Consider the following 23,183-nt stretch of genomic DNA (forward strand, 5'->3'; position numbering starts at 1 on the left):
GCAAAATGGAAGAAAAACAACATCTGGATTTTGTTAATGACAGCAAATGTGCATTTTGAATTTACAGTTATAGTTTCCAGGCCATTTGGTCACGGCTGTATAAAGATAGTTGTTGGGACGGTCTCCCCTTAAGCCCAACCCAATGTATAAGTTAAGCACTCAGTTTTCAGTATCCATAGTAGGCTGTAAAGCAATCATACAATGCCTAGGTTTGGTTAGCTCTCAGCTGGTCACTATAATGTGATATCTATACACTACTGGGATTACTTTCCAGCTCTCAGTCGGATTATGTAACAAATGTGTGACTGACCATTTGGTATACAAGCCAGCAAGGTACAGACTGAATTGCTACAATGTGCCTCAAACCTTTTATGTCCCTGCATAGTAAGAAAGCAAGGGAATCTGTTCTAAGAAATAAATTATGGCACCCCAAATGTTCTACTCTAAATCAGGAAGCCAAACCTACAACCCTCCAGCTACAATGTCTCCCTTCCCCAGCAACCTTGAGGGCAACTGTATGTAATAGGCAGCTGGAGAGCAAAAGGCTGGTCAGTGCTGTAACCTGCAGAATCATAATGAAGGGGGTCCTACAAATAGAAAAGATCATACTCCAGAAAAAAAGTTCCTTTCCATGTGCTGTAGAACTACAACTCCAAATAAGTCACTGGCTAGCAAAGGGTGCTGGGACTTCTACCCCTGTCGTACAGTGTAACTATTTCTGGTAGCAGTATTCCAGCTACATTAACACACCAAACTGCTGGACTGATGTGTGAATAAGGTACAAAGCAACTTGGAACAAAGAAAAAAACCGTGACCAACATGGACACAACATGGTAATGCCCAGCTTGGGTCAACTTTTAGTTCTAAAGCAGCTGAAGGCAGGGCATTTTGGCCATTCCTGGTATAAAAGACATATAGAAAGTAATGCAGTGCACCTCAGAATGCTGGCACCCTCACTGAGCCTGGTATGGTTCAACTACTGGTACGCACATCCTTAAACAATACTTGGACAAAACAATACAGGTTCAAGCTGAACAATTTATTAAAACGTAGGTGAAACCTTTGCATCTCTCAGCTAAAAGGAGCATGATGGCTGGAGCACTCCTTATTTTAGGGAAGAAGTTCATCCTGACATTGTCGATGGCTATAAGCTGAATCCCAAGCAGGTATTAAAGCTGGAGTTTTAACAGGTTTAAAAAATGGCTTCCACAAATTAAAGACACAATGAGCAGGGAAGCTAATTGTAATTTGCAGATTCTATGTTGTCACAATTGCTGCTTTGGTATAAAAAGAGCTTTTTCCTGTTGAGGGCAGCACTGATAATTGTGGCAGACAGAGGCCTACCATGTTCCCTACAAATGAAATCTCTGGTGCATCACCCTGTGCTCTTGGTCTTTCTTAAAGATGAGAGCAATTAAAGTACTCAACTACTGCTATAGCCGTAACTGGCACAAACAACAAAGCATTGAAAGGTAACAAAAAAAAAACAAATGAAACAAAATTAAGGAAGAAAGTAGCATTGACAATAAAAGTCACATGGGCAGCTCTGGAGACTAAACAGGTTAATACAAAATCAAAAATCTACAATGCCTCCAGTGTCAGACAACATTGGGAGTTTTTTTGGCTGACAGCCTGAACCCCCATAGAGCACCAAAGGACAGGGATCATTCAGACATTTAAAGCCCCTTCCACATACAAAGCCTGGGGCCTCTCCAATAAAAGGAGGGCTGGCGTGGCCCTTAGAGTCTTTACATTTTTACAATATAGATATTTATATATATAAATATAAATCACAGTCACACCGCCTTCTGACATCGCACATGCACTTAAATACACCATGGCTTCCAGTGCCAGCCCCTCCAGGTCCAGGGAGGGAAGGAAGCTCGGGCTAGATGTGTGGATTGTGGCACAAACAACATCATGTCCCCTGTTATGTGTAAAACCCATAATAAAACAGAATTAGCCACTAAATGGCTCTCCACCAAATACTATCAAGGAGCATTATCCCCCAGAAGTTCATGCTTGCGAGTCTGTGTGATGTTTAAGGGCAGTGCAAAAAAAAGGCAGGCTCCAGTGTTAAGAGAGAGTTCCGACGAGGACGGCAATGGGTCACCAGTTTGCTTTCACAGCTTTGATGTCGCTAACTAAATTCTGAGCCAAACAAATGCCAAAAATCTGAAGGATGAAAAGAAAAATAAAAGAGGAAGATTAATCCGAGTTAGGCAAAACAGAGGTCAGACATACATCAGGTATACATGCATTCAAATTGCAGTGCAATTGTTCACTTTAATCTTATTTAGACTGTTTCTTTTGAATATAAGGGCTGTGACACGGGAAGATTAGTCACGCCGCAACTGCCTTGAGTGGAAACTTCGGCGAATTTGGCAAATCGCGCCTCCCCGCTCAAACACTTAATAGTCAAACACTTTTTGGGACACCCTTACTGTTGCTAATGTATCTAATTTGCTGGAACAATAAAAAGTAAATAATATGCAAAAAAATGAGTGATCTACATAATATTGAAGCAGGGAGAGGCAGAATTTATCTAAAGGTATGTGGTAACAGTACAGTTATAGTTATTAACCTTTGAGTTAACTTTTAGTGTCATGTAGAGTGATATTTTGAGACAATTTGCAATTGGTCTTCATTTTTTATTACTTGCAGTATTTTAGTTATTTCACAGTTTGTTCAGCAACATTTGAGTTTGAAGTTTTAGCAGCTATATGGTTGCTAGGATCTAAATTACCTTAGCAACCAGGCAGTGGTTTTAATAAGGCAGGAATATTAATAGGAGAGCACCTGAATAGAAAAATGCATTATTAAAAGCAACAACAAAACAATTGTAGCTTCACAGAGCAATAGTTTTTTGGCTGCTGGGGTCAGTGACCACCATTTCAAAGAGTTAGAAGAAGGCAGAGGATAATTCAAAAACGTTAAAAAATAAATAATGAAGACCATTTGACAAGTTGCTTAGAATTGGCCATTCTAGAACATAATAAAAGCTACCTTAAAGGTAATCCAGCCCTTTAAGGGCAGTGGCACATGGGGAGATTAGTCGCCCCGCGGCAAATCTTCGTTGTCACAGGTGACTAATCTCCCCCTGTGCCACTGCCCTAACATGTAAAAGATTGTGTAAGAGATATTGTCACATACTTCATCCACTAATGCATTTACTAATGTACTGTATATTTTGCCTTACTGATTTAATTAATGGCTGTAGAAAGCAAGAAGTATAAACACTTATTTAGGTGTTAATATATCAGCCATGCTGTAATGTTTTGTAGTGTCTTATCCAATGCTGAAGTACAAAAATAATAGCACATTAAATACCCTCCTTTTGGGTTGATAATTTCAGGCTCTAAAGCATAAGTATCAGCATATTTACTACAACTTAGTATGCATACAAATATGCAAGCAAAGCATAAATTCAGTTAATATTAGTGTGAGCTGTCAATAGCAATTTGATTAATGTCAGCCTGTAAGACAGACCAGACAGGTACTGCAGAGGTGTGGCAATCACCTGTTGCAAAATGAATCTATTCTGTATTTTACTGCAATAAGCTGGACAAATACATTTGTTGTACCTTCCATTTAGCTGCTAGATGGAAAGCAAAATGCCTCTGCAGTTAGTCAAATTGCTGGTTTCACCCCACCCCTACAGTAAGGGATTTAGGGATTTAGCTTTGTACAGGTATGCATTGCTGCTTTCAGCCCACAGGGAAGCTGTGGTGAGCAAGGCAGTGAGCAACATTTATTTAGGAGATAAAAGGGTGCATTCGCTTACCCTGATGCAGTGAGCACAGTGCAATTTTGGAGGCAATTGTCATGTTTTTGGTCCCCACAATGCACAGCTTTTCCCCAGAATTTATGTGCCATTGTGTGCACAATGCAGGCACTGAATCAGATGCAGGCACCCAACTGCGCTGCATCCAGCACAACTGCATCCAGAGTTATCAAAATGGACACAATTGTGCCTGCACTTCATGCAAATCTGCTGTGTCCGGTTATGCCAAATATTTTAGAAGGCTGTCTGACATAATTTTGAGTGTTTGGCATGCAAGTGACGTGTGTGCCCAATTCTTCATTCACAGCTATGCTGAGGTGATTAACACAAAGCACCAAGGGGTCCCTGGACCTACCATCTGGTCAGGAGGTGACGGTAGCTCCAGGGTTTGCATAGCGCCGCACATCAAAAGGTGCAGCAGCACTTAAGTCATAATGGAAGGCTTGATCGATGCCGAGCGCAATTATACAGATGTATGCAGAGCACATTTAAACACAAGTACCTTTAAAGGGCATGTGAACCCCAAAAATAATGTTTTGCATAATGAAAGAAAACATAATTCTAAGCAACTTTCCAATTTGAAATAATGAAAAATTTGTAGCACTTTAAACATTATTTGTAAATGTAATTGCTATAGAAAGCAGCATTTGCTGAACTCCTGGTTGTTACATTTTAAACAATGTTGCAAAGGTCAGTCTCCTCCAGCGAGTCAGGTCTGTCAGTCTGCTGCCTTGTGTTACATTGTTTCAATAGTCTGAGCCACCAGGGCAGAGAATAGAAAAGGACAGACAAACACTGCTTCTAATAGCAATTATAAATACAAATAACTCAAAAACCATTACAAACTTGTAATAAATGTATATTGCAAAGCTGCTTAGAATTTTGGTTTCTTTTATTAGGCAAAAAATTATATTTTGAGTTGCCTTGTCCTTTAATGAAAGTGGTTTTAGATGCAAATTACTGCAGGGAAAGATGGACGTTGCCCCTTGCATCTACAGATGGAAATGAGCTCTAATGTGCCCAAAAAAGTGTTTGTAGGGTCACAACCTAAAACTTATATCCAGGTCCAATCCTGCATTACACTATACCTGAAATACTTAATTCTTTCACTTGCGAGTTAGAGGCACCATGTTTGATTTCAACTAGTACAGAAGGTCTAAATGAGTAGTGATTTCATTCAGATCAATTCTTTAGGGCACCGTATGCTGCGCTGCCTTCCATAAGACATCAGTATAACTTTTGCACAATTCCATTGCATATTATCCTATATCAAGCCATTACATTACATATTGTTCTATAGGAAGTAGCAAGGTCTAACACTTCACTTTGCCCTTCAGCATTCAGTTAGTTGTGTTTGGGAGACAGATACACCAGAATAGGCAAGAAATATGTAGGATTAAAAACTCTTACCTGTAATAAAGCAATTGCGACAAATACTCCGGCCACTACGATTAGGTTATCTTGCAGCCACTTCTCAAACTGGCCCACACATCCCTTGGTATAGATGTAGCTCTGCTGCTCCAGTTCCTGGTGTGAAAAATGGAAAGTGAGAACAACTCAACAACAAAAAAAGCAGATAGTCACTCATTCACTGTATGAGACATATACTGTCTGATGACAGTATATAAATAGCCATAATTCCTTAATGCCTTAATTTCTGATTAACCCCTTGAATTGAATCTCAAAGTATAAGTTCTGGGAGCTGTAGGTCAACATCTGGAAGGGCTGTAGGGTGATCATCCCTGCTGTAGGGGATTCTCTACACTAAAAGTTCCTTCTACTACATATGCATATAACTTCATACACACGCCACCAAAAGAAACTGTCAAGAAAGCAATTAAAAACAAAAATTGTGGTTTCATTCGATTCATGAAGAATGGTACATGAAATGGGAACTTTTAAAATAAATGAATGTTAAATGTTTAAATTTTTTTTTTTTAAAACTATTTTAATGACATTTATAAAGGGAATCTTATGCCTACCAGTTTCAGCCGCACATCATATCCACACTGTGTGTTAGGAACATCTTCCTGTGAGGGTAAGAAAAAAAAAATGTATACACCCGTATTTAAAACCAATGAATACTACAAGTAATATATTTTGAACAGTTGTCAGTTCAGAAGCCCCTGAGCTGCCCTTACGGTTGCTTATTTGATTCTGTAGCAACTTTGGACATTTGAGAAAGTTCATGTACTGCTGAGTGGCAGCCCTTACTAAATACCAGCGCCCATTTCACTCTTCTAGCTGCCTACTAATTCATACTGCTTGTTGACTGGCAGTGCATCTAGGAGACAAGGGAATCTGTATTGTCTCTTCTGCTAGTGCAATTTAGCAGTACATGTATGTGCCCATTTGCCTCTCTCTTTCTGCTATTATGTTCCTGTTTAAATAAGAAAGCCTGAGCAAACATTTTTTCTTTTTCTACAGTAATGTTTACTGTGTCAATTGCTGATTCAATACATAATATTCTCTTCTCTGTTGTTCTAATGCTGTGGATTACGGACATCTTTTGTAAACAGCTTTAATAAAGAATGTATACAGACTGCATAACCACAGCTTTATCTTCATCCAAAGAACCCAGAATGCATGCATCTCTTACCGCAGGGTCCTTCACACAGCAGGAGAACGGCACTCCGCAGCGCTCCCTGCTTGGGTTGGAGTCTGTACAGTTAAAGTAGATGTTGAGGTTCCAGTCATTTGGTCCATGTGCACCACAGCAGGACCACTGTAATGGGAAAGGGAACAGATTTGAGAAGTGAACATTTCAAACATTTATTGTGTGATCACTGTATCAATCAATGAATCAATGTTCCGTTCACATTAAAATTATAATGCCCTTCTTCAGTACTGTAACTTTTTTGAACTTTTTGGATTTTTGCACTTTTTTATGCTGGGAGACCAGGGTTGTACAGTGCTAATATTGGATGTAAAACTTGGTTTCCAGCTTTAAAGTCTAATGTCATACCTTTAAGCAAAGGCATATAAGGGATCTATTGAAAGCAGAACCAGAGGTAAATCCAAAGTGATCTTTAATTGCCCTGATATCTGTGCTGTAGGTTAAACTGTCACATTAAACCGGCCATACACTGAAAGGTAAGTTTTGTTCGGCCAGGTAGCCTATGGACAAATGACTACATAGTAGGCCAGATACAATTTTATTCTCTTGAGTTGCATTTTACGGACTGTGCATGCTTACTGTCTTAGGCTAAGGACCCACAGAGCATTTCAGTTGCCCGCGATAGATCTCTGCTATTACGGGCAACTAACAGCTCCGAAATTCCTTTGGCAACAATAGGAGTCGCTAGTGGAAAGACCTTCACATAACTTTGGTATTCCTTAGTCTCACAAAGTTTTCTCCTGCAAACAACATCAGGCAACTTCAGAAAACCAAAGTGATGCAAAAGGCTTTCCACTGGCGACTCCTGTTGTTGCTGGTGGAAAGCCATCTTGAAGCAGTTAGTCACCAGCAATAACAGAGATCTATTGTGGGCGACTGAACTGCTCTGTGGGTCCTTAGACTTAAGCAGTGATAGTGGATGTCATGCACAGTCAAAGTCCCCTGCAGGAGGTCATATTTTAAAACTTCCAACACAACAACCACAGATTCTCAACACAGACTCTTGAGTTGGCATGGTTATGGTCCATGTTGGGGCTCAAAACATTCCCTTCCCTGTTGGATGACAAATAATTTGGCATGTGAAAAAAATCCCATCAGCTAAGGACTGAATTGGGCCATGAGCATGGATCTCTCCTAACAGTTCCGCACAGACTATTTATGTGCTTGCATCCTGACATTCCAGCCCCAACACTTGGGTATTGAAACAGACAAATATATGATCTGTAGACCTTGTTAAACGGTTATTCCTATTTTGTTGCCATCTTAATCAAAGCCAAAGTAAAAAAAACAAAAACTATCAAATCTTAAAGAATGTGAAACTTTGCAATTTATTTTCTGTACAATGCCAAGGTTACCATTTTAATCTGCTGTGACTATTGATTGCAACAGCAGCTCATTTGTAAAAGTATTTTCATGGTACCACTAGATGGCACTATAGTCTTCTGACGCTGCAAAGGATTCCCTTCCATGACATAATCATTACAAGTGCAATAGAAATCATTGGTCCTGATACAGAAAACACTCAGACATTGTCTCATTGCAGCCACACTTACATATTCCTGAGCAAAATCAATGAGGTTCTGGAGGTCAATATCATCACGATACGCCTTCACGTTGTTGTTGATAAAAAAATTAAGCTGATCTTTGATCCAGTCTTTGAAAACAAAGGCCAAGATCCCTGCAGTCAGCTCCAGGAAGAAGATCAACCCCAGGAAGACTGAGAACTGTAGAAAGATAGAAAGGTAGAGACTATATAAGTAAAACCAGAGATATACCATATCATTTACTTATCTGCTTTATCACAAACAAACTAATGCCAAATGCCTCTGGCATTCCCCGACTTTAAATTAAAGGGAACATATTGTGTAACAAACACAAATATGCCAGTGCATTATAATGTTTTAGATATAGAAGGTATGTGCTTAAAGTTGTGTTAGGGGCCAATTTATTGAAAATGTATCCGAAAAACCTGCTAGTCCCACCCATCTGTTCCACTTCCTGCTGCCTCCTTTCCCAGGCTGTGCAGGGGGCCGGCAGCACTCGACACACTGTGCTGTAGGAGAGCAACCAATCAGCAGCTAGGCTGACCTTATGGGAAACTGATGCTTGTCTGCTTGTGTGAGTGCAGAGCTGTGATTGGCTATCCCCTCTCCTACTGAGCTTCTGGCAGGGACTATTACAATATGCCCACCACTCATTTGAAACACAGACAATAGGGCCAGTAGCAGATCGATAGGAAGCTCTAATAAAGGGACCATTTTAAAGATAATACATTTTAGCTCAAAGTGATACCAGCACTATAGAGTATTCATTATTGTCTACAAAATTGTAGGCAGTCAGTTATGCTATATGACTCCTTTAAACAGGGTGATGGGTTATCAACCTAAAGAGAGATAATGCAACATACATCCCTTCACCAACTAAACCAGCAGTGTAGGAACACATCAGCATATCTCCTCTGAACATCTACAAAAAAAAAAAAAAATAGGGATTCACCAAAGCCTTATTTCATTTATTTTTTTGGACGATTACTGAATGGTGAACAAAAACATTTTGCCAAGTACAAAAAGAATCAAAATCCTAAATTGTGCAATAAATGAGGGGAAAAAAAACCCAATCACTTTCAACTGTTCTGAGCTTTAGGGTAAGGCCCCACGGAGCGTTGGCTCTGCCGCCCTCAGCCTGGTTGGTTTTTTGTTTTTTCAGTCTGAGAGAAGCGGATCCACTCCTGTATGCAACTCCATTGATCTGCACAACCGCTCGCTTGAAGATCAATGGAGCGGCATACAGGAACAAATCCGCTTCTCTCAGGATATAAACAGCGGAGCCAACGCTCCACAGGGCCTTACCCTTACAGTCGCATGGCATTAAGGGTTCAGATTTCGTTCTCCAAAACTTCTTACATTTTTCCTTGCAACAACCATACCCATGGCACTTGTAGGTGGAAAAAATTAATAACAATATTATTAATAATACATATTTATAAAGTGCCAATACATTCTGCAGCACTGTACAATAAAAGGGGTATATATTGAACATACAGTTAACATACAACAACCAATCACCTAACCAATACAAGAGGTAAAAAGGACCCTGTCCAAACAAGCTTGGAATATAAAATAGGAGAGCTATATAACTGCATGCAGTAAAATACATTTCGACTCTCAGAGAAAGTTGCTTGCAGAATAACAATATTAATTTTAAGAAGCTCATAAAAAACTGAATACAGTTAAAAATTATCTATGACAATTGCCCTCTAACCATGCTGGTTTGAAACTCTTTCCTACAGATTCCTTATCCTATGACAGAACAAACTCACTTTTTCCAGGGCCCTGGCATTCTCCAATTTCAGGAAATAACCTTGTGTTCCAGAATTTGCCCCTCCAATGTGTTTCCTTTTGGGATATAAACATTAATGGAAATAAAACTAAAGGTTTCCATAACCTGACTTATCTTTGTGTTTTGTTACCGCTGAATGTGGAAATCATGTTTCCTCTTCATTTTTATACCTAGCCCAATGATTCAGCAGCAAAGAGGTCCATTGCTTCAAATATCAAATATGGCTGTGTTACAATCTGTCCTATACAATCTATGCCCATCCAGGTGTTGCTGAACTAAAAATCCCTACTCCCAGTGGCAGGTAGAGCTGAAATATTAGTTCTACTCACAGAGACTGTATTTTTGCCCCCAAAAAATGGCTCCCAGCATGCCCATGATATCCACAGACCTCTTTGTATGGCATTATAGTTTTATAATAATGCAGCCTTCATACTTGTGAAAGAGGGGGTAATTGTTTTATGGCACAGAACAACTCAAACAGTATAGTCATTTAGTGGACACATTATACACAAAAAAATAAAGAATAGTTTTGCTGTGTGAAGCAATAAAATTTGAATCGCATTAATAAATAATTGGTGTTTGAGTGTGTGCTTCTGAGAGATACAACAGAATTTGAAGAATCTCAATGATAAATAATGTATGTGAATATATGTGTATTACACAAATGTAATATAATGTGATGCACACTAGGGGGCCCATTCAAAGCATGGATTTTCCCCAATTAAAAGCACAATTGGAAAAAATTCGGAGTAACCATGATAACTTCTGATGTGCGAAAACTGCGCGAAAATTCTTTTCTTGGTTGTACAAAAATATTGTGGTTGCGATCGGAAAGTCACAAAATTTTCGTATCTGTATGATCTTAAACGGCGCAAAACCTTTCTGGCTTTGAAACTGCAATGCATGATTTTGGAAGCCTTCCATAGGACTCAATGGCACTCTGCAGCTCCAACCTGGCCCAAGGAAAGTCTCCCATAGGGCTCAATGGCACTCTGCAGCTCCAACCCGGCCCAAGGAAAGTCTCCCATAGGGCTCAATGGCACTCTGCAGCTCCAACCTGGCCCAAGGAAAGTCTCCCATAGGGCTCAATGGCACTCTGCAGCTCCAACCTGGCCCAAAGAAAGTCTCCCATAGGGCTCAATGGCACTCTGCAGCTCCAACCTGGCCCAAGGAAAGTCTCCCATAGGGCTCAATGGCACTCTGCAGCTCCAACCTGGCCCAAAGAAAGTCTCCCATAGGGCTCAATGGCACTCTGCAGCTCCAACCTGGCCCAAGGAAAGTCTCCCATAGGGCTCAATGGCACTCTGCAGCTCCAACCTGGCCCAAGGAAAGTCTCCCATAGGGCTCAATGGCACTCTGCAGCTCCAACCTGGCCCAAGGAAAGTCTCCCATAGGGCTCAATGGCACTCTGCAGCTCCAACCTGGCCCAAGGAAAGTCTCCCATAGGGCTCAATGGCACTCTGCAGCTCCAACCTGGCCCAAGGAAAGTCTCCCATAGGGCTCAATGGCACTCTGCAGCTCCAACCCGGCCCAAGGAAAGTCTCCCATAGGGCTCAATGGCACTCTACAGCTCCAACCTGGCCAAAAGAAAGTCACAATACCAAAGCTTGAATGAATTTGAAAATGGTTGTAGTCTTTGTGAAAAATACGACTTTTTTTGTGGAATTTAACGATAACCACAAAAAAGTCGGACTATTTTAACAATATTGTCGTGGTCAATACGAAAAGTTCCAACAATTAGAAAAAATATCAATCGTGCTTTAATGAATGGACCCCCAATTGTCACTACAAAAGAACAATGTTTTATACAAGTAAAGTCTTGTCTCCTTTGTTATTGTGAATAGTACACCCCTTGCAGTCTAAAAGCACTTCGTCAAAAACACTATAACAAAAGCCATGAAAAAAAAGAAAAATGTATGGTTACTTACTGATGACACCAGTGTCACACAATACATTCTGGCTTAATTATTATAGAATATACCCCTAATTCAAAATATAAGTAGTGGCCTAAGAGTTATTTGACCTTTAATCATGAACTTGGCCTGCAGCCTCCTCATTTATATCAGCATTACTTTCCTTTGTCTCACGGAAACCCAATGAATTGGGACCACCCAACATTTGTTTAGAACCAGTTATGCAACTAAATGATTATATCCTATTGTAAGAGGCAATTTCACTATATTCAGGGGGACCATGGGGAGCACATTTTGGATCCTAACCACCAGGTTAGGAATCTCTGCTTTTAAGAGACAGAAAAATCCTTCCTTATGTTATACAAAGCAGTGACTTATTTTGTAAAACAAATTGACACTATGATGTTTAATGCATATAAGGTTCTGTCACTTCACTGTACATATACACAAACACACAGTACATATTATTTTAATGTTTTCTGCTGTCCTGACCCAGAAAAGAAGATGGGGAGTTACTGGGGCATCTTCAGAGACACAGATCTTCCTTGCTAAGGGCTGTGGTTGCCTTGGGCTGGTACAGAAGCCCAAAACATAATGTACAACGTTTCTAGCATATTTCTTTAGTTAAGCTTTAGTTCTCCTTTAAACTGGCTTACTCTACAGTAGGACAGAAGTGCTCTTCTATTTGGTTGGCTAAATTTTGCAAGGGGGCACAGTACAGTTCTCATTTCTGGGAATCCATGACAGGTCCCACTAATGATTAATCTGCGAGTAAACTATTCCTGTCTTGGTCAGTGAAAAAGGAAGGAAAAGTAGGAGGTAAAAAGTCAAAGGGCATGTTATTGTGTCCTGCACTTGTGTTGTTATTGTGTGAGTTTCAGTTCTTTATCTAAACATGCTTAAGACCCAAGATTTAAGTGGGCCATACATGTAAAAATCTGCTTGAAGAGGTTTCTCCAAACAAGCGGCTCAATTTTTTGCTATGATTCAGTGTAAAAGACAGCAGTTGTGTCTATGTTCGCTCTTACTACTACCATCATTACAGAAGAGCTTTGCTTTTGGTCTGCAGTATTGTGTGTTGTCTAGAGAAGGGCTGTCAAACAGGAGACCCAAAGACCAGATAAGGCCATTCAATAGATTTTCACATTCCTCTGACGGTTAGGGATGTCAAGTGACCTCACTGAATGGCATCATCGTGTTACTATAATCTGGCCCCTGATGTAGATCAGTGAATAACCAGCCCATGATATGAAAACAGTTGGAAAGCACTGCTAGACTATAGTCATATGATGGGATGCAACTTCATGCAGTTTGTATTTAGTTATGCAAAACTATATTTTATAAACTTATTTTATCATGTTGGCTTGTAATCTGATTGTGTAAGACACATTTTAATAGGCAGACTAGGATTAATTACAGTATTTGATTATGTGTAAGATCAAACCTACTTCTGTATAGGGTATTTTTACTTAAAGGGTTTTAACACACAAGGCATCTTTGTTTAGAAAAAAGGAATACATTTTCACAGGCTACGCTTTCCCCTTTAGAAGGGCACTAAATAAAACTTTCCATAATACAGAGCAGCATTGTTCCAACTTTTGGAATGTGCATGCTCTGTACTGTGAAGACAAACATTTTGTTCTTAATTAATCTGCACTGTAACAGAGTAACTTCGAAAAAAAAAAAATATATATATTAGGGGTCATTTACTTACTGCAAGTGCAGTATATTCAGATGCAATCGCCATGTTTTTTACCTACAATGTAGCCTTTTTGTCCTTCCATAAATGCATCCACAAAGTGGTAAATTGTGGCTAATGTGTTAATTAAGTACACTTGCCCGAATTAGATGCAATTGAGCTCTTCATCTGCACTGTACTTCAATAGACATTTGTACAATATTTGCAACAGAAGGCAGGACAAAGGCAGTGGCGTCAAGAGGAACTATACAAAAGTGCAAGAAGGGGCTTTGGACAAAGTATCCTTAATGAAATATTTGTGCAAAGACTACATCAAAAGTTGCACAACCACAACTGCATTTTTCATTGTAAATAACTTTCAGACTCTTGGTGCACCAGTTTATTATGTAGTTGAAAAATACCACCCATAAGCACCTTCATGTGAATCACCTTTAAAGGTGAAGGAAAGGCTAGTAAAGAGTTAATCTCAAGCTGCAGCATACCTTCAGTTGTCTCAATAGTGCCCTTAAGTCTCCCCATATTTCTTCTGTTCAGAAGAAAAAACGCTGAGCTGCTTAAAGAAAGTTCCCATAATTCCTCACTCCTGCACAGACACCAGGACCAAGTGAACATGCTCAGTTAGTTAAGGTCCCCATACACGGTAAGATCCACATTCCTAAGGGGGGGAGTAAGCTCTTAGCATTCTTGAGGGAGGGGGGAGCAGAAGAGAGCTGGAAGCTGAAAGCTGCGTTTCTGTGGCAGAGGAAAACAGACACAACTAATCTTTTTTCAGAGAAGTCAGTGCAGCGTTTCTGTGAGTGCTTATGGCTGTATTTACATAGACCTTTCTGATAAAGCTTACTTAGTATTTACCTTTCCTTCTCCTTTAAGTCAGGAGATAGTTTCCACAGTCTGGTTTCCAGTCTGAATAAAGCATTTTCACTATTTGAAGGCATATTTTTTGGTCTACTTAAAAAATTAACCAAAATCACCTCATGTGCCATTGCCAAGGGGGAATTTCACCTTTAGACCACAGTCACATATGGCATACCAATCCACCCTCGTCCACAGTTTTGCGTAGCTGCATTGAGACACAGCTTTGTACTCAGCGCAGCTAAAGTGAAGACTTTTTATAAACTACCCAGTGTACACTGCAGTCAAACTATAGCTATGATGTCTAAGGAAGCAAACTAATCACTATAATTTCCTTTGGAGACAATGTCATTTAGCACCAGGTATATTATCCCACAGCAACCAATCAGATGTTTTTAAAAGGAAAAAAGCGAATATTATTGTTGACTGGTTGATATAGGTTACAAAACCTGGAGCAAACTCCTAAAAATCTCTTATTTCCATCTGGTACTGGTATAGCATATAGGTATAGCTACCAATGTAATATACATGAGGGGGCTAACATTCTCTTGTGTACATAGCCCAAAGCTGTGTTATTGAATCTGCTCAATTCATATGGCAGTAGAGGTGGTGAACAGGGAAGTTGGGGGGGCAGTGGGGTCAGATTGTTCCTCTAAGCGTAAAGATTTCCCTTTGTTACCTGAGCAGATTGGAATCTAGAGTTTATACCTGCACTTTGCAAACTGACATTTTAAGTAAAATGCCCAGCAGCTCAATTGGCTTTATGATCAGGCTTTCTGTGCAAGATATTGTATTTCACACAGGCCGCAGGCTGAGAATGTAAAAAAAATGACAGCAGGTTTCATTTCCTACAAACAGATCAAAAGAGCTATGAAACAATAATCCAGCTCAACACTTCAGCCCAAATACCCAACAGAAAATGGATTATTTATTTACGTTGTTTTGTTATAATCTTGCAAAACTCAGTTACACAATAACCAGAGCTTCTTGCTGAGCCAAGCACAGTTAGCAAGGGACCAGCAACAACCCCCACCATCTGTGCCCAAATCACGCAGAATGGATGGGTTATTAGGCCTCATACAATAACTAGCAAGGACAGTACTGCTGCAGGGTAAATGAAATATTTGAAACAAATATTTTAGCATTGGCTTTAATAAGGAGAAAAAGTAAAATTCAACGCAAAGTTGCATATTTGTCAGTCACTATAATTTATAATGAACTATAGTAGCACCATCACAGGGAAGAAAACAATGGGATGTGATTATCATATTGGTACTCTTGTTTTGTTCCACTGAGTCACTTTGCTCTGCATGGAAAGAATACATTCCTTATACAGAGTACTGAAGCGAATACAGGAATGCACAGACATGAGCAAGCCCTCTGCTACGGAGACTTGACAGGGTATGCTCTCCTACCAATTGCCCCATGGGCCAAACGGGCAGTGACAGTATGGGGTATGGCCACATTTCTATATGGATTTTTGGGCTAAACTCCCAAATGTTCAGAACAGCAGTAAGTAAAGGGGATCTATGGCTCTTCTTCCCTTTCTCAACTCTTCATGCACCATGAACTGGCCAACAAGTTGCACTGGCAAATGTTTCAAACCTGGCAAAATTTTCAAACCTGTATGATCCCCCAACAGACGGATATACATTGTACATGGATATCAGCTGCTACTATTGAGCAACCATAAATGTACCAATAATATTATACATTATAATATCAGTACAATTATTGCTACAGGTATGGGACCTGTTATCCAGAATGCTCAGGACCTGGGGTTTGGATCTCCATAACTTAAGTCTGCTAAAAATCATACAAATAATGAATAAACCAAATAGTAGTGTTTTGCTTCCAATAAGGATTAATTATATCTTAGTTGGGATCAAGTACAAGGTTTTGTTTTATAATTACAGAGAAAAGGGAAAATTTGAATTATTTGCTGTTAATGGCCTTTCCGTAATTCGGAGCTTTCTGGATAATGGGTTTCCGGATAAGGGATCCCATACCTGTACTTGTACTTACAGACTGTTTCAACTCCTTTTATGAAGTTAAAAGGAAAAGTAAAAAAAAGGTTTTTGTTATTTTTTTTCTTAGTAAACATTCATTGCAGGATAAAGTCTCTTTTTTTAGTATATTTAAAGCAATAGGAGTCACATGTTAAAGGGAAACTATATAAATGAACATTGCAGTTCACTATAAAAACAGCCCATACGTAATACACGGCTTAATCTTTTTTAACCATGAGCCACAAGCAAATGTAAAAAGAGCTGGGGAGCAACGCAACCATGAAAAATGTCCATGAAGGTGCTAAATAAGGGATGTGATTGGCAGACTACATGAGGCTCTGCTAGTACACCTGGTTTTTATGCCAGGAATTCAAAAATAAGTACCTGCTTTGAGGGCACTGGGAGCAACATCCTTGGGGGTGGTGAGTAACATGTTGCCCTCGAGCCACTGGTTGGGGATCCCTGATATAAGCATATTATAAGTTACAAAGAAGTTCCAAGGCCATAATCAGACTGCTTTTATTCAGGTCATAGAAGGGAACTCTGAGGCAACTTTTTAAAATATAACTGTTATTTGCCACGATACAAAATGTTTAATTGAGTCACATGTCCAGCAACATCATTAAGCATCATTTATTATAATACTTTTTATAGGTTGCAGCTTTTATATATTATATAGTTAACAGTCCCACAATCTACAATATACAGAGGAAGCCGTCTCTAATAGTGCTATATTTTTCATCAAGTGTCCCCAACCTTTTTGTTACCCGTGAACCTCATTTCAAATGTAAAAATGGTTGGGGAACAACACAAGCATGAAAAATATACTTGGGGGTGCCAAATAAAGGCTGTGATTGGTTATCTGGTAGCCCCTATGTAAAATAGCAGCCTACAGGAGACGGTTTGGCAAAACACCTGCTTTTTATGCAACCAAAACTCCTAGCCAGGAATTCATAAATAAGCACTTTCTTCTAAATGCCAACCCCAAAAATAATGTTTTGCCTAATAAAAGAAAATATACTTCTAAGCAACTTTCCAATATGAATTTATTTAAAAATGGTGCTTTAAATGTTATTTGTAAATGCAATTGCTATTAAAAGCTGCATTTGCTGAGCTCCTAGTTGTTACTTTTTAAACAATGTTGCAAAGGTCAGTCTCCTCCAGCAAAGAGAGGTTTGTCAGTCTGCTGGTTCATGTTACATTGTTTCAAACGCCAGAGCCACCAGGGCAGAAAATAGAAAAAGGACAGGCAAACACTGCTTTTAATGGAAATTATATATATACAAATAACTTGAAAACCATTACAAATTTGTAATGAATGTATACTGCAAAGTTGCTTAGAGTTACGTTTTCCGTTATAAGGCAAAAAAAAAAAAAAAAAAAAAAAAAAAGACATTTTGGGTTGTCCTTTAGGGCTCTGGCACACGAGAGGAAACTTCCGAGATTTCAGGGAAATCGCAGTGCCGGATATGCCATCCCACCGGCGATTTACATTTTCGCCAGTGGGATGGCATTTTGGGGAGATTAGTCGCAGGCGACTAATCTCCCCGTGTGCCAGAGCCCTTAAGGCCACTGGGAGCAACATCTAAGGGATAGGTGAGTAACATGTTGCTCGCGAGCAACTGGATGGAGTATTGCATTTTGTAGAGGAGCACTATTCACTACAATGGAAAAAAACAGCATACTGTGCACCACTGTATTGAGCTGAAGTCCCCTAGTCACCTCTATCATGTATGTATGAGAATGAAGGGCTATAAAACAGTGGCTGATCAGGTTCTCATAAGACTTGCCAGGGTTTGGTTAATACGTACAAATTTTAGAAGTGTCGTGTTTTCTCTCAAGGCTCCAATGCAGCCAGCAAAGCCCAGCACAAACATGACAGCTCCAGTGACTATGAAGAGCCAGACAGGGTCAAACCCACCAAGGTCTGTGATGGACGAAATGTTGGACAAGACGCCCTGAAAAAAAAAAAAATAATAATAATGAATATTAGTTAAAATACATCCAGACAAAAACAACCCACCCTGTTCTTTTTCCAAACAAACATTTTTAAATCTGAGAGAGCAGAATGTTTAATGCAGGAAAAAATGCACAGCCTGTTGGTTTTGGAAGAAGATGAACTGAAACACAGGATGATTTTGTTTTTCCAAGGAGTTCCCTTTGATAAGAGATTTCATTGTGTCAACGGAGGACTACCCATCGTGAAGTTCTGTTTTTTTAACCTTTAATATCTTGGGTGGACAATTCCATTCATGAGAAATCAACTCTGATATTGATTACAAAAAAAAAATGCAACAGACAAATGTTTCGGAGAAAGTGCGTTTGCTAGAATGAAAGCGGTTAATTGAGTTTATCCCCTATTTAATTTAATTAATTCCAAAACTAGAATGTTGGTTATTAAATGTATAACACAACACACAATGGATACCTGGTTAATAAAGGCTACGGGGAATTTGGCCCTAAGGAAAAAGACAAATTACATTCTATGTGTACTTCTTTGTATTTCCTATAAAGCAAACGCATGCTTCAGGTCCTCCATGATTCTTTAGCGTTAATGAGGGAAGGCAGGCATTGTCCCCTCTGAAGAATGAGCTCCTAATTATGACAGGTTCATATAGTAAAGGTCCCCATACACGGGCCGATTCTAGCTGCCGATATCGCTCCCTTAGACCGATTCGACAGCTAATCGGCCTGTGTATGGGCACTACCGACGAGCCTGCCCGACCGATATCTGGCCTGAAAATCGGCCAGATCTCGATCAGGCAGGTTAAAAAATCTAGTCGGATCGGGGACCGCACTTTTCCTATACCCCTTGTTATAATTAGCCTGGATTTCCCTGATATCACCCACCCGTAGGTGGGGATATCAGAAGAAGATCCGCTCACTTGGCGCCATCGAATTGGCCCGTGTATGGGGACCTTAAGTCTTCTGATGACAATTGTTATTTACAACCAAAGGATGAGAGGCAGCTTTAACACTCAATTAAAAGGGTCAGTATCCAGCCTTGTCAACATGAGGTCAAGGAATAGGGTTTGGACCGAGCATACTTTGTGCCTGTTTCTATCATGTAAATCTATGGCTTTTGCTATTTTTTAGCACAAATAATAATAATTGTTAATCTGTGCTCTGGTAATCTCTAATTATCTACCTTGCAGGGACCAAACGTGGAGTAGTTTTAATTTCCCTGTTTAGCTCAAACAACAAAAGCATTCAATTTATATGATAGGCCAAAAGTATGGTTATAGCACAAGCCCTGTTTATTCCACTCACATTGAACAAAGATATATACTTGACATTTAAAACTACCTAGTTTATCACAAGCAGTAAGCCGCATTTTGCTTTCTTCACAACAAAAACTGTACTCCCCTAGACTTGAATATTGTGGAACCATAGTGCTCAGTTCACACCACTGAGGAACATTTTCCTCCAGATTTAGGGTGAAGACACACTGAGCTACTAGAAGCAGCTACTTGTCATGGCTAGTAAAACAGACAATGCTGATCATTTACTGATAATTGTCTCTATATGTGTTCTAGCAGAAGCAATTCTCAGTATTGTCTATGGCAGGGTATTTTCTGGAGTCTAGTAGCCATAAAAAGTAGCAGCTACTAGTAGCTCCATGTGCCTTCACCCTAAATGTTTAAAATTATACATTAAAAAAATTGGCCCCAAAATGGCAAATAGAGAGGTGTGAACTCCAAGCTGCTAACAAAAGACTTCCCTTTAGTATTTGCTGGGATGAGCATTTGGGAATAGGAATAGTTCTATTTTGCTATATATTATTTTAAGGATGTTCAAGGGAATCAATTCTAAATTTTTGGTCTGTATGCATAGAGACTCACACCCCTGCACCCTGCAAGGTGTACAAGAGGTAAGGCAGTGTAAGAGCATACAACACAGTTCTCAGACTGGATTTCCTACTATGAAGCAAATCAATCAAATTTTGATATTATTGCCAAAAATTATCAGTGGAATCTATCTTCTAAACGTTATATCAGAAGATGTAACCAAATGTTTTGTAATAAATCTTCCATGGTAAATCACATTTCTGGTTACTTTTGTGAATACACTGCCACAGCCCAAAAATACACTGTGTAGCCTACCTGCTCCTGCTTACCGACATATTTATAAACCCTTGGGAAGCCCTTGTTCTCACAGAGCCCTTGGAGGTGAGGCAGAAGCACTATGGGATAGGCCCTAATTGCTAGCAGGGTATAAGTAAAGCAGGACATACCATAATGTGGCCAACAGTAAATAAATATTACAGCTCATTTCTCTACAGGATGTATAAGATATTGATGTGACAGCTAGGGAAACATAAAAACTCCTGTCTATATCTTACATGAATAAGGAAATTGGCATGTGCATTACCACAACATTCCCTCTAATTTCTAGCGGGAAATGTGCATAATAATTAACATTTATGTGCAAGCTTTAACACAGTGGTGGGTGGATATGTGAAAGTACTGTGTGCACATATATACAATTTATTTTCTTGTGTGTGTGGAACACGAGTGCAGAGCCTTAAAGGGAATAATGGTTGCCACCCATTTTCATAGATGCTCTATCCATAAAGTGAAATTAGAATCACCAACACATTATTATCTTCTTATTATGCTTGTCTGTCACTTCAAAGCATTTAATTGCACTGTTCTGAGATCTACATATTCACTCAGTTCTACAATAACTGTCAGTGCTTTCAACACATTCACTTCTACAACAATGAGATCCTTCCACAAATGAATCTAAATAACAAAAGTGCTTGTTACAGTATGTGAATTTGTTGAACCAAAGGTTTTAACAATTCAGTTGTAGAAATAGAGACGGGTAGGGCTTTCTATGTGTCGCATATCTGGCAGCCATAAATAAATTCAGGTATAAGAAGAGCAAGAAAGCAAGAATACGAGGCTATTGACCTTGTTCATTCCTAAATGTTTTGGTAAAACACAACATTCCCGTACACTTTACCAATACTATTTATTTTCAAGTCATTCCCCTAGCACAAACAAAATGGCTCACTTTGTGAACAGTGCACTCTCTTTTTATATATGATTTCTTACACTTGGATGGATATTATTTGATGCTGCTGTACAGCATCTCAGCCTCAGCCAGCGACTCTAAAGAAGAATGTGAGCATGGCAGCTCCCATAAATATGTAATTGTGTGGAAGGAGAATGTAGTTGTGTGCAGGCAATGAGTGACACCTATATGGAATATATCTACATTCAAAAAAATTCCAGAGCTGAAAATTGTGCACAAGAAAGGAGAAAATCTTGATTTTTATTTTCTTTGGAAAAAAGGGCAATTTTAGCATGAGGAATCCTAAAGGAATACATTTTAAATAAAGATGCATTGCTTTTTCAATTGAATTATAATGTCTAAGACCTTAAATGCCCAAAAGGCAAAAGTAATGAATGTGAAATAAAGATTCGTTATAGGTTTACTCAACATATTTAATGCATCTTTCACAGTTTCCTGTTTTCAGAAAGCAGGGCAATAAATCCTCAGGAAACCCACTGTGCGCCCAGCGTGCAACTAATGTAGGGAGCAGGGTGGAGGAATGATTAAAAGCTTTCAGATTAAACTGAAATGCCTCCCTATTCATAATAGAGGAGTGGGAGAAAACCTCAGATTGAACTTCTGCTAACATCAACCTCAGCCAACCACCAAGATGAATTTGGATAGCTCTAGAGGCAAAGTCCTTACGCCTACAAATCCTAAACATTATAATCCACTAGATCTCTTTAGATATAAATAGAACTACAACTCCCAGAATTGCCTGACAATCTATTGCGGTCAGTGGAATGCAGAGAGCTACTGGCTAACAACTGATGTTCTTTTATTTATGTTCCACAGGGGGGCCCTCTGATCCTTGGACAACCATATATAAAGCATTAATGTGGTCTTCACCAGCCCACTTTGATCATTCTGTGGGCAAACAGGTAAGACTGCAAGGCCATCCACTTAGATAACCCATTAATACAAATCCATTTTGTCAGGCCATTAAAGTAAATCTAACAATAATGCCAGATCAGGCGGCCCCTACCCGCACCAAAAATTACTGTGTCAACCTTAACGCAGAGACACTAATCAGATTTCAGTGCAAAAACGCATATTTACATGTTTCTGTGCCAAACCCTCTCCATGTGTCTGCACCAAGGCAAACAGTGCCTTTCAGTGCACTCCACGTGGGCACATATGGCCACCATTATACAGAAACATCTGTGAGGCAAATTTACTTTCCTATACAACTACTGTTCTAAACAACCTCACAAAAATGGGTCTCTGATGGTCCCCTGCTTGTACCCTGGTAAAGGCAGCTTTGCCAAAGAGAAGCTCAGAGGCCTAGCCCTCTTTCACATCAATAAATGTGGCCAAAATAAAGGAATGAGATGCTTTAACACAAAAACAACTTGACTACATGCTTTACTGTGCTTACCTTTTCTGCCCATGCCCATAAGCCAATAGCTAGAAAAGCAGCTCCAAGCAACTGTGGGGAGAAGAGACAGGAATTAGAATTATTACTACTATTAAGTGTGGGGGGGTGACATGCAGAGCAAGAACAGAACATCATGCACAGTAGATTCCAGCTGGTTCCCATAAAAAACAATTTTGACCCAATAGGATAATCTGCCACCCATCTGTGTAGTAGAATGTTTTGCGACTCTGCAGGCCTACCCCATGTCCTGTACAACAGCTTGGGGACTGCATACTGGACACTAATATTAACAATTTTACTTTTTGGTTAACTGTATGTTAATACAATGTTCTGATGAAAATATAGATTTATAGCATTTATAGACAGAAATGCTTTCAAACACTTAAATACATGCATTAAAAATTGGGAAGTTGTTTGTGTCAGGCAGTTCCTGGGAAAAGGCAAACCACCAAATTTGCATGGGGTCTTCCCGTAACTACCCAGTGACACACACAAATTTCCCCCAGGTTACGACCTGTTCCAAATGGAGAA

The 23,183-nt window shown here is 39.5% G+C and overlaps 1 protein-coding gene across 1 annotated transcript in view; it reads right to left on the reverse strand.

Annotated features, from left to right (window-relative positions):
• Positions 1 to 1,024: 1,024 nt before the first annotated feature.
• The window catches only part of tspan17 (tetraspanin 17), a 41,228-nt gene continuing 19,069 nt past the window's right edge, over positions 1,025 to 23,183 (reverse strand). Inside the window, 7 exon segments of the mRNA NM_001006753.1 lie at positions 1,025 to 2,175; positions 5,195 to 5,311; positions 5,767 to 5,814; positions 6,384 to 6,509; positions 7,955 to 8,125; positions 18,025 to 18,171; positions 22,653 to 22,703. Of these exon segments, the coding sequence (NP_001006754.1) occupies positions 2,110 to 2,175; positions 5,195 to 5,311; positions 5,767 to 5,814; positions 6,384 to 6,509; positions 7,955 to 8,125; positions 18,025 to 18,171; positions 22,653 to 22,703 (726 nt within the window). The 3' untranslated portion in view covers positions 1,025 to 2,109.

Source organism: Xenopus tropicalis, chromosome 3 (assembly GCF_000004195.4).
Source record: "Xenopus tropicalis strain Nigerian chromosome 3, UCB_Xtro_10.0, whole genome shotgun sequence".
Lineage (NCBI taxonomy): Eukaryota > Metazoa > Chordata > Amphibia > Anura > Pipidae > Xenopus > Xenopus tropicalis.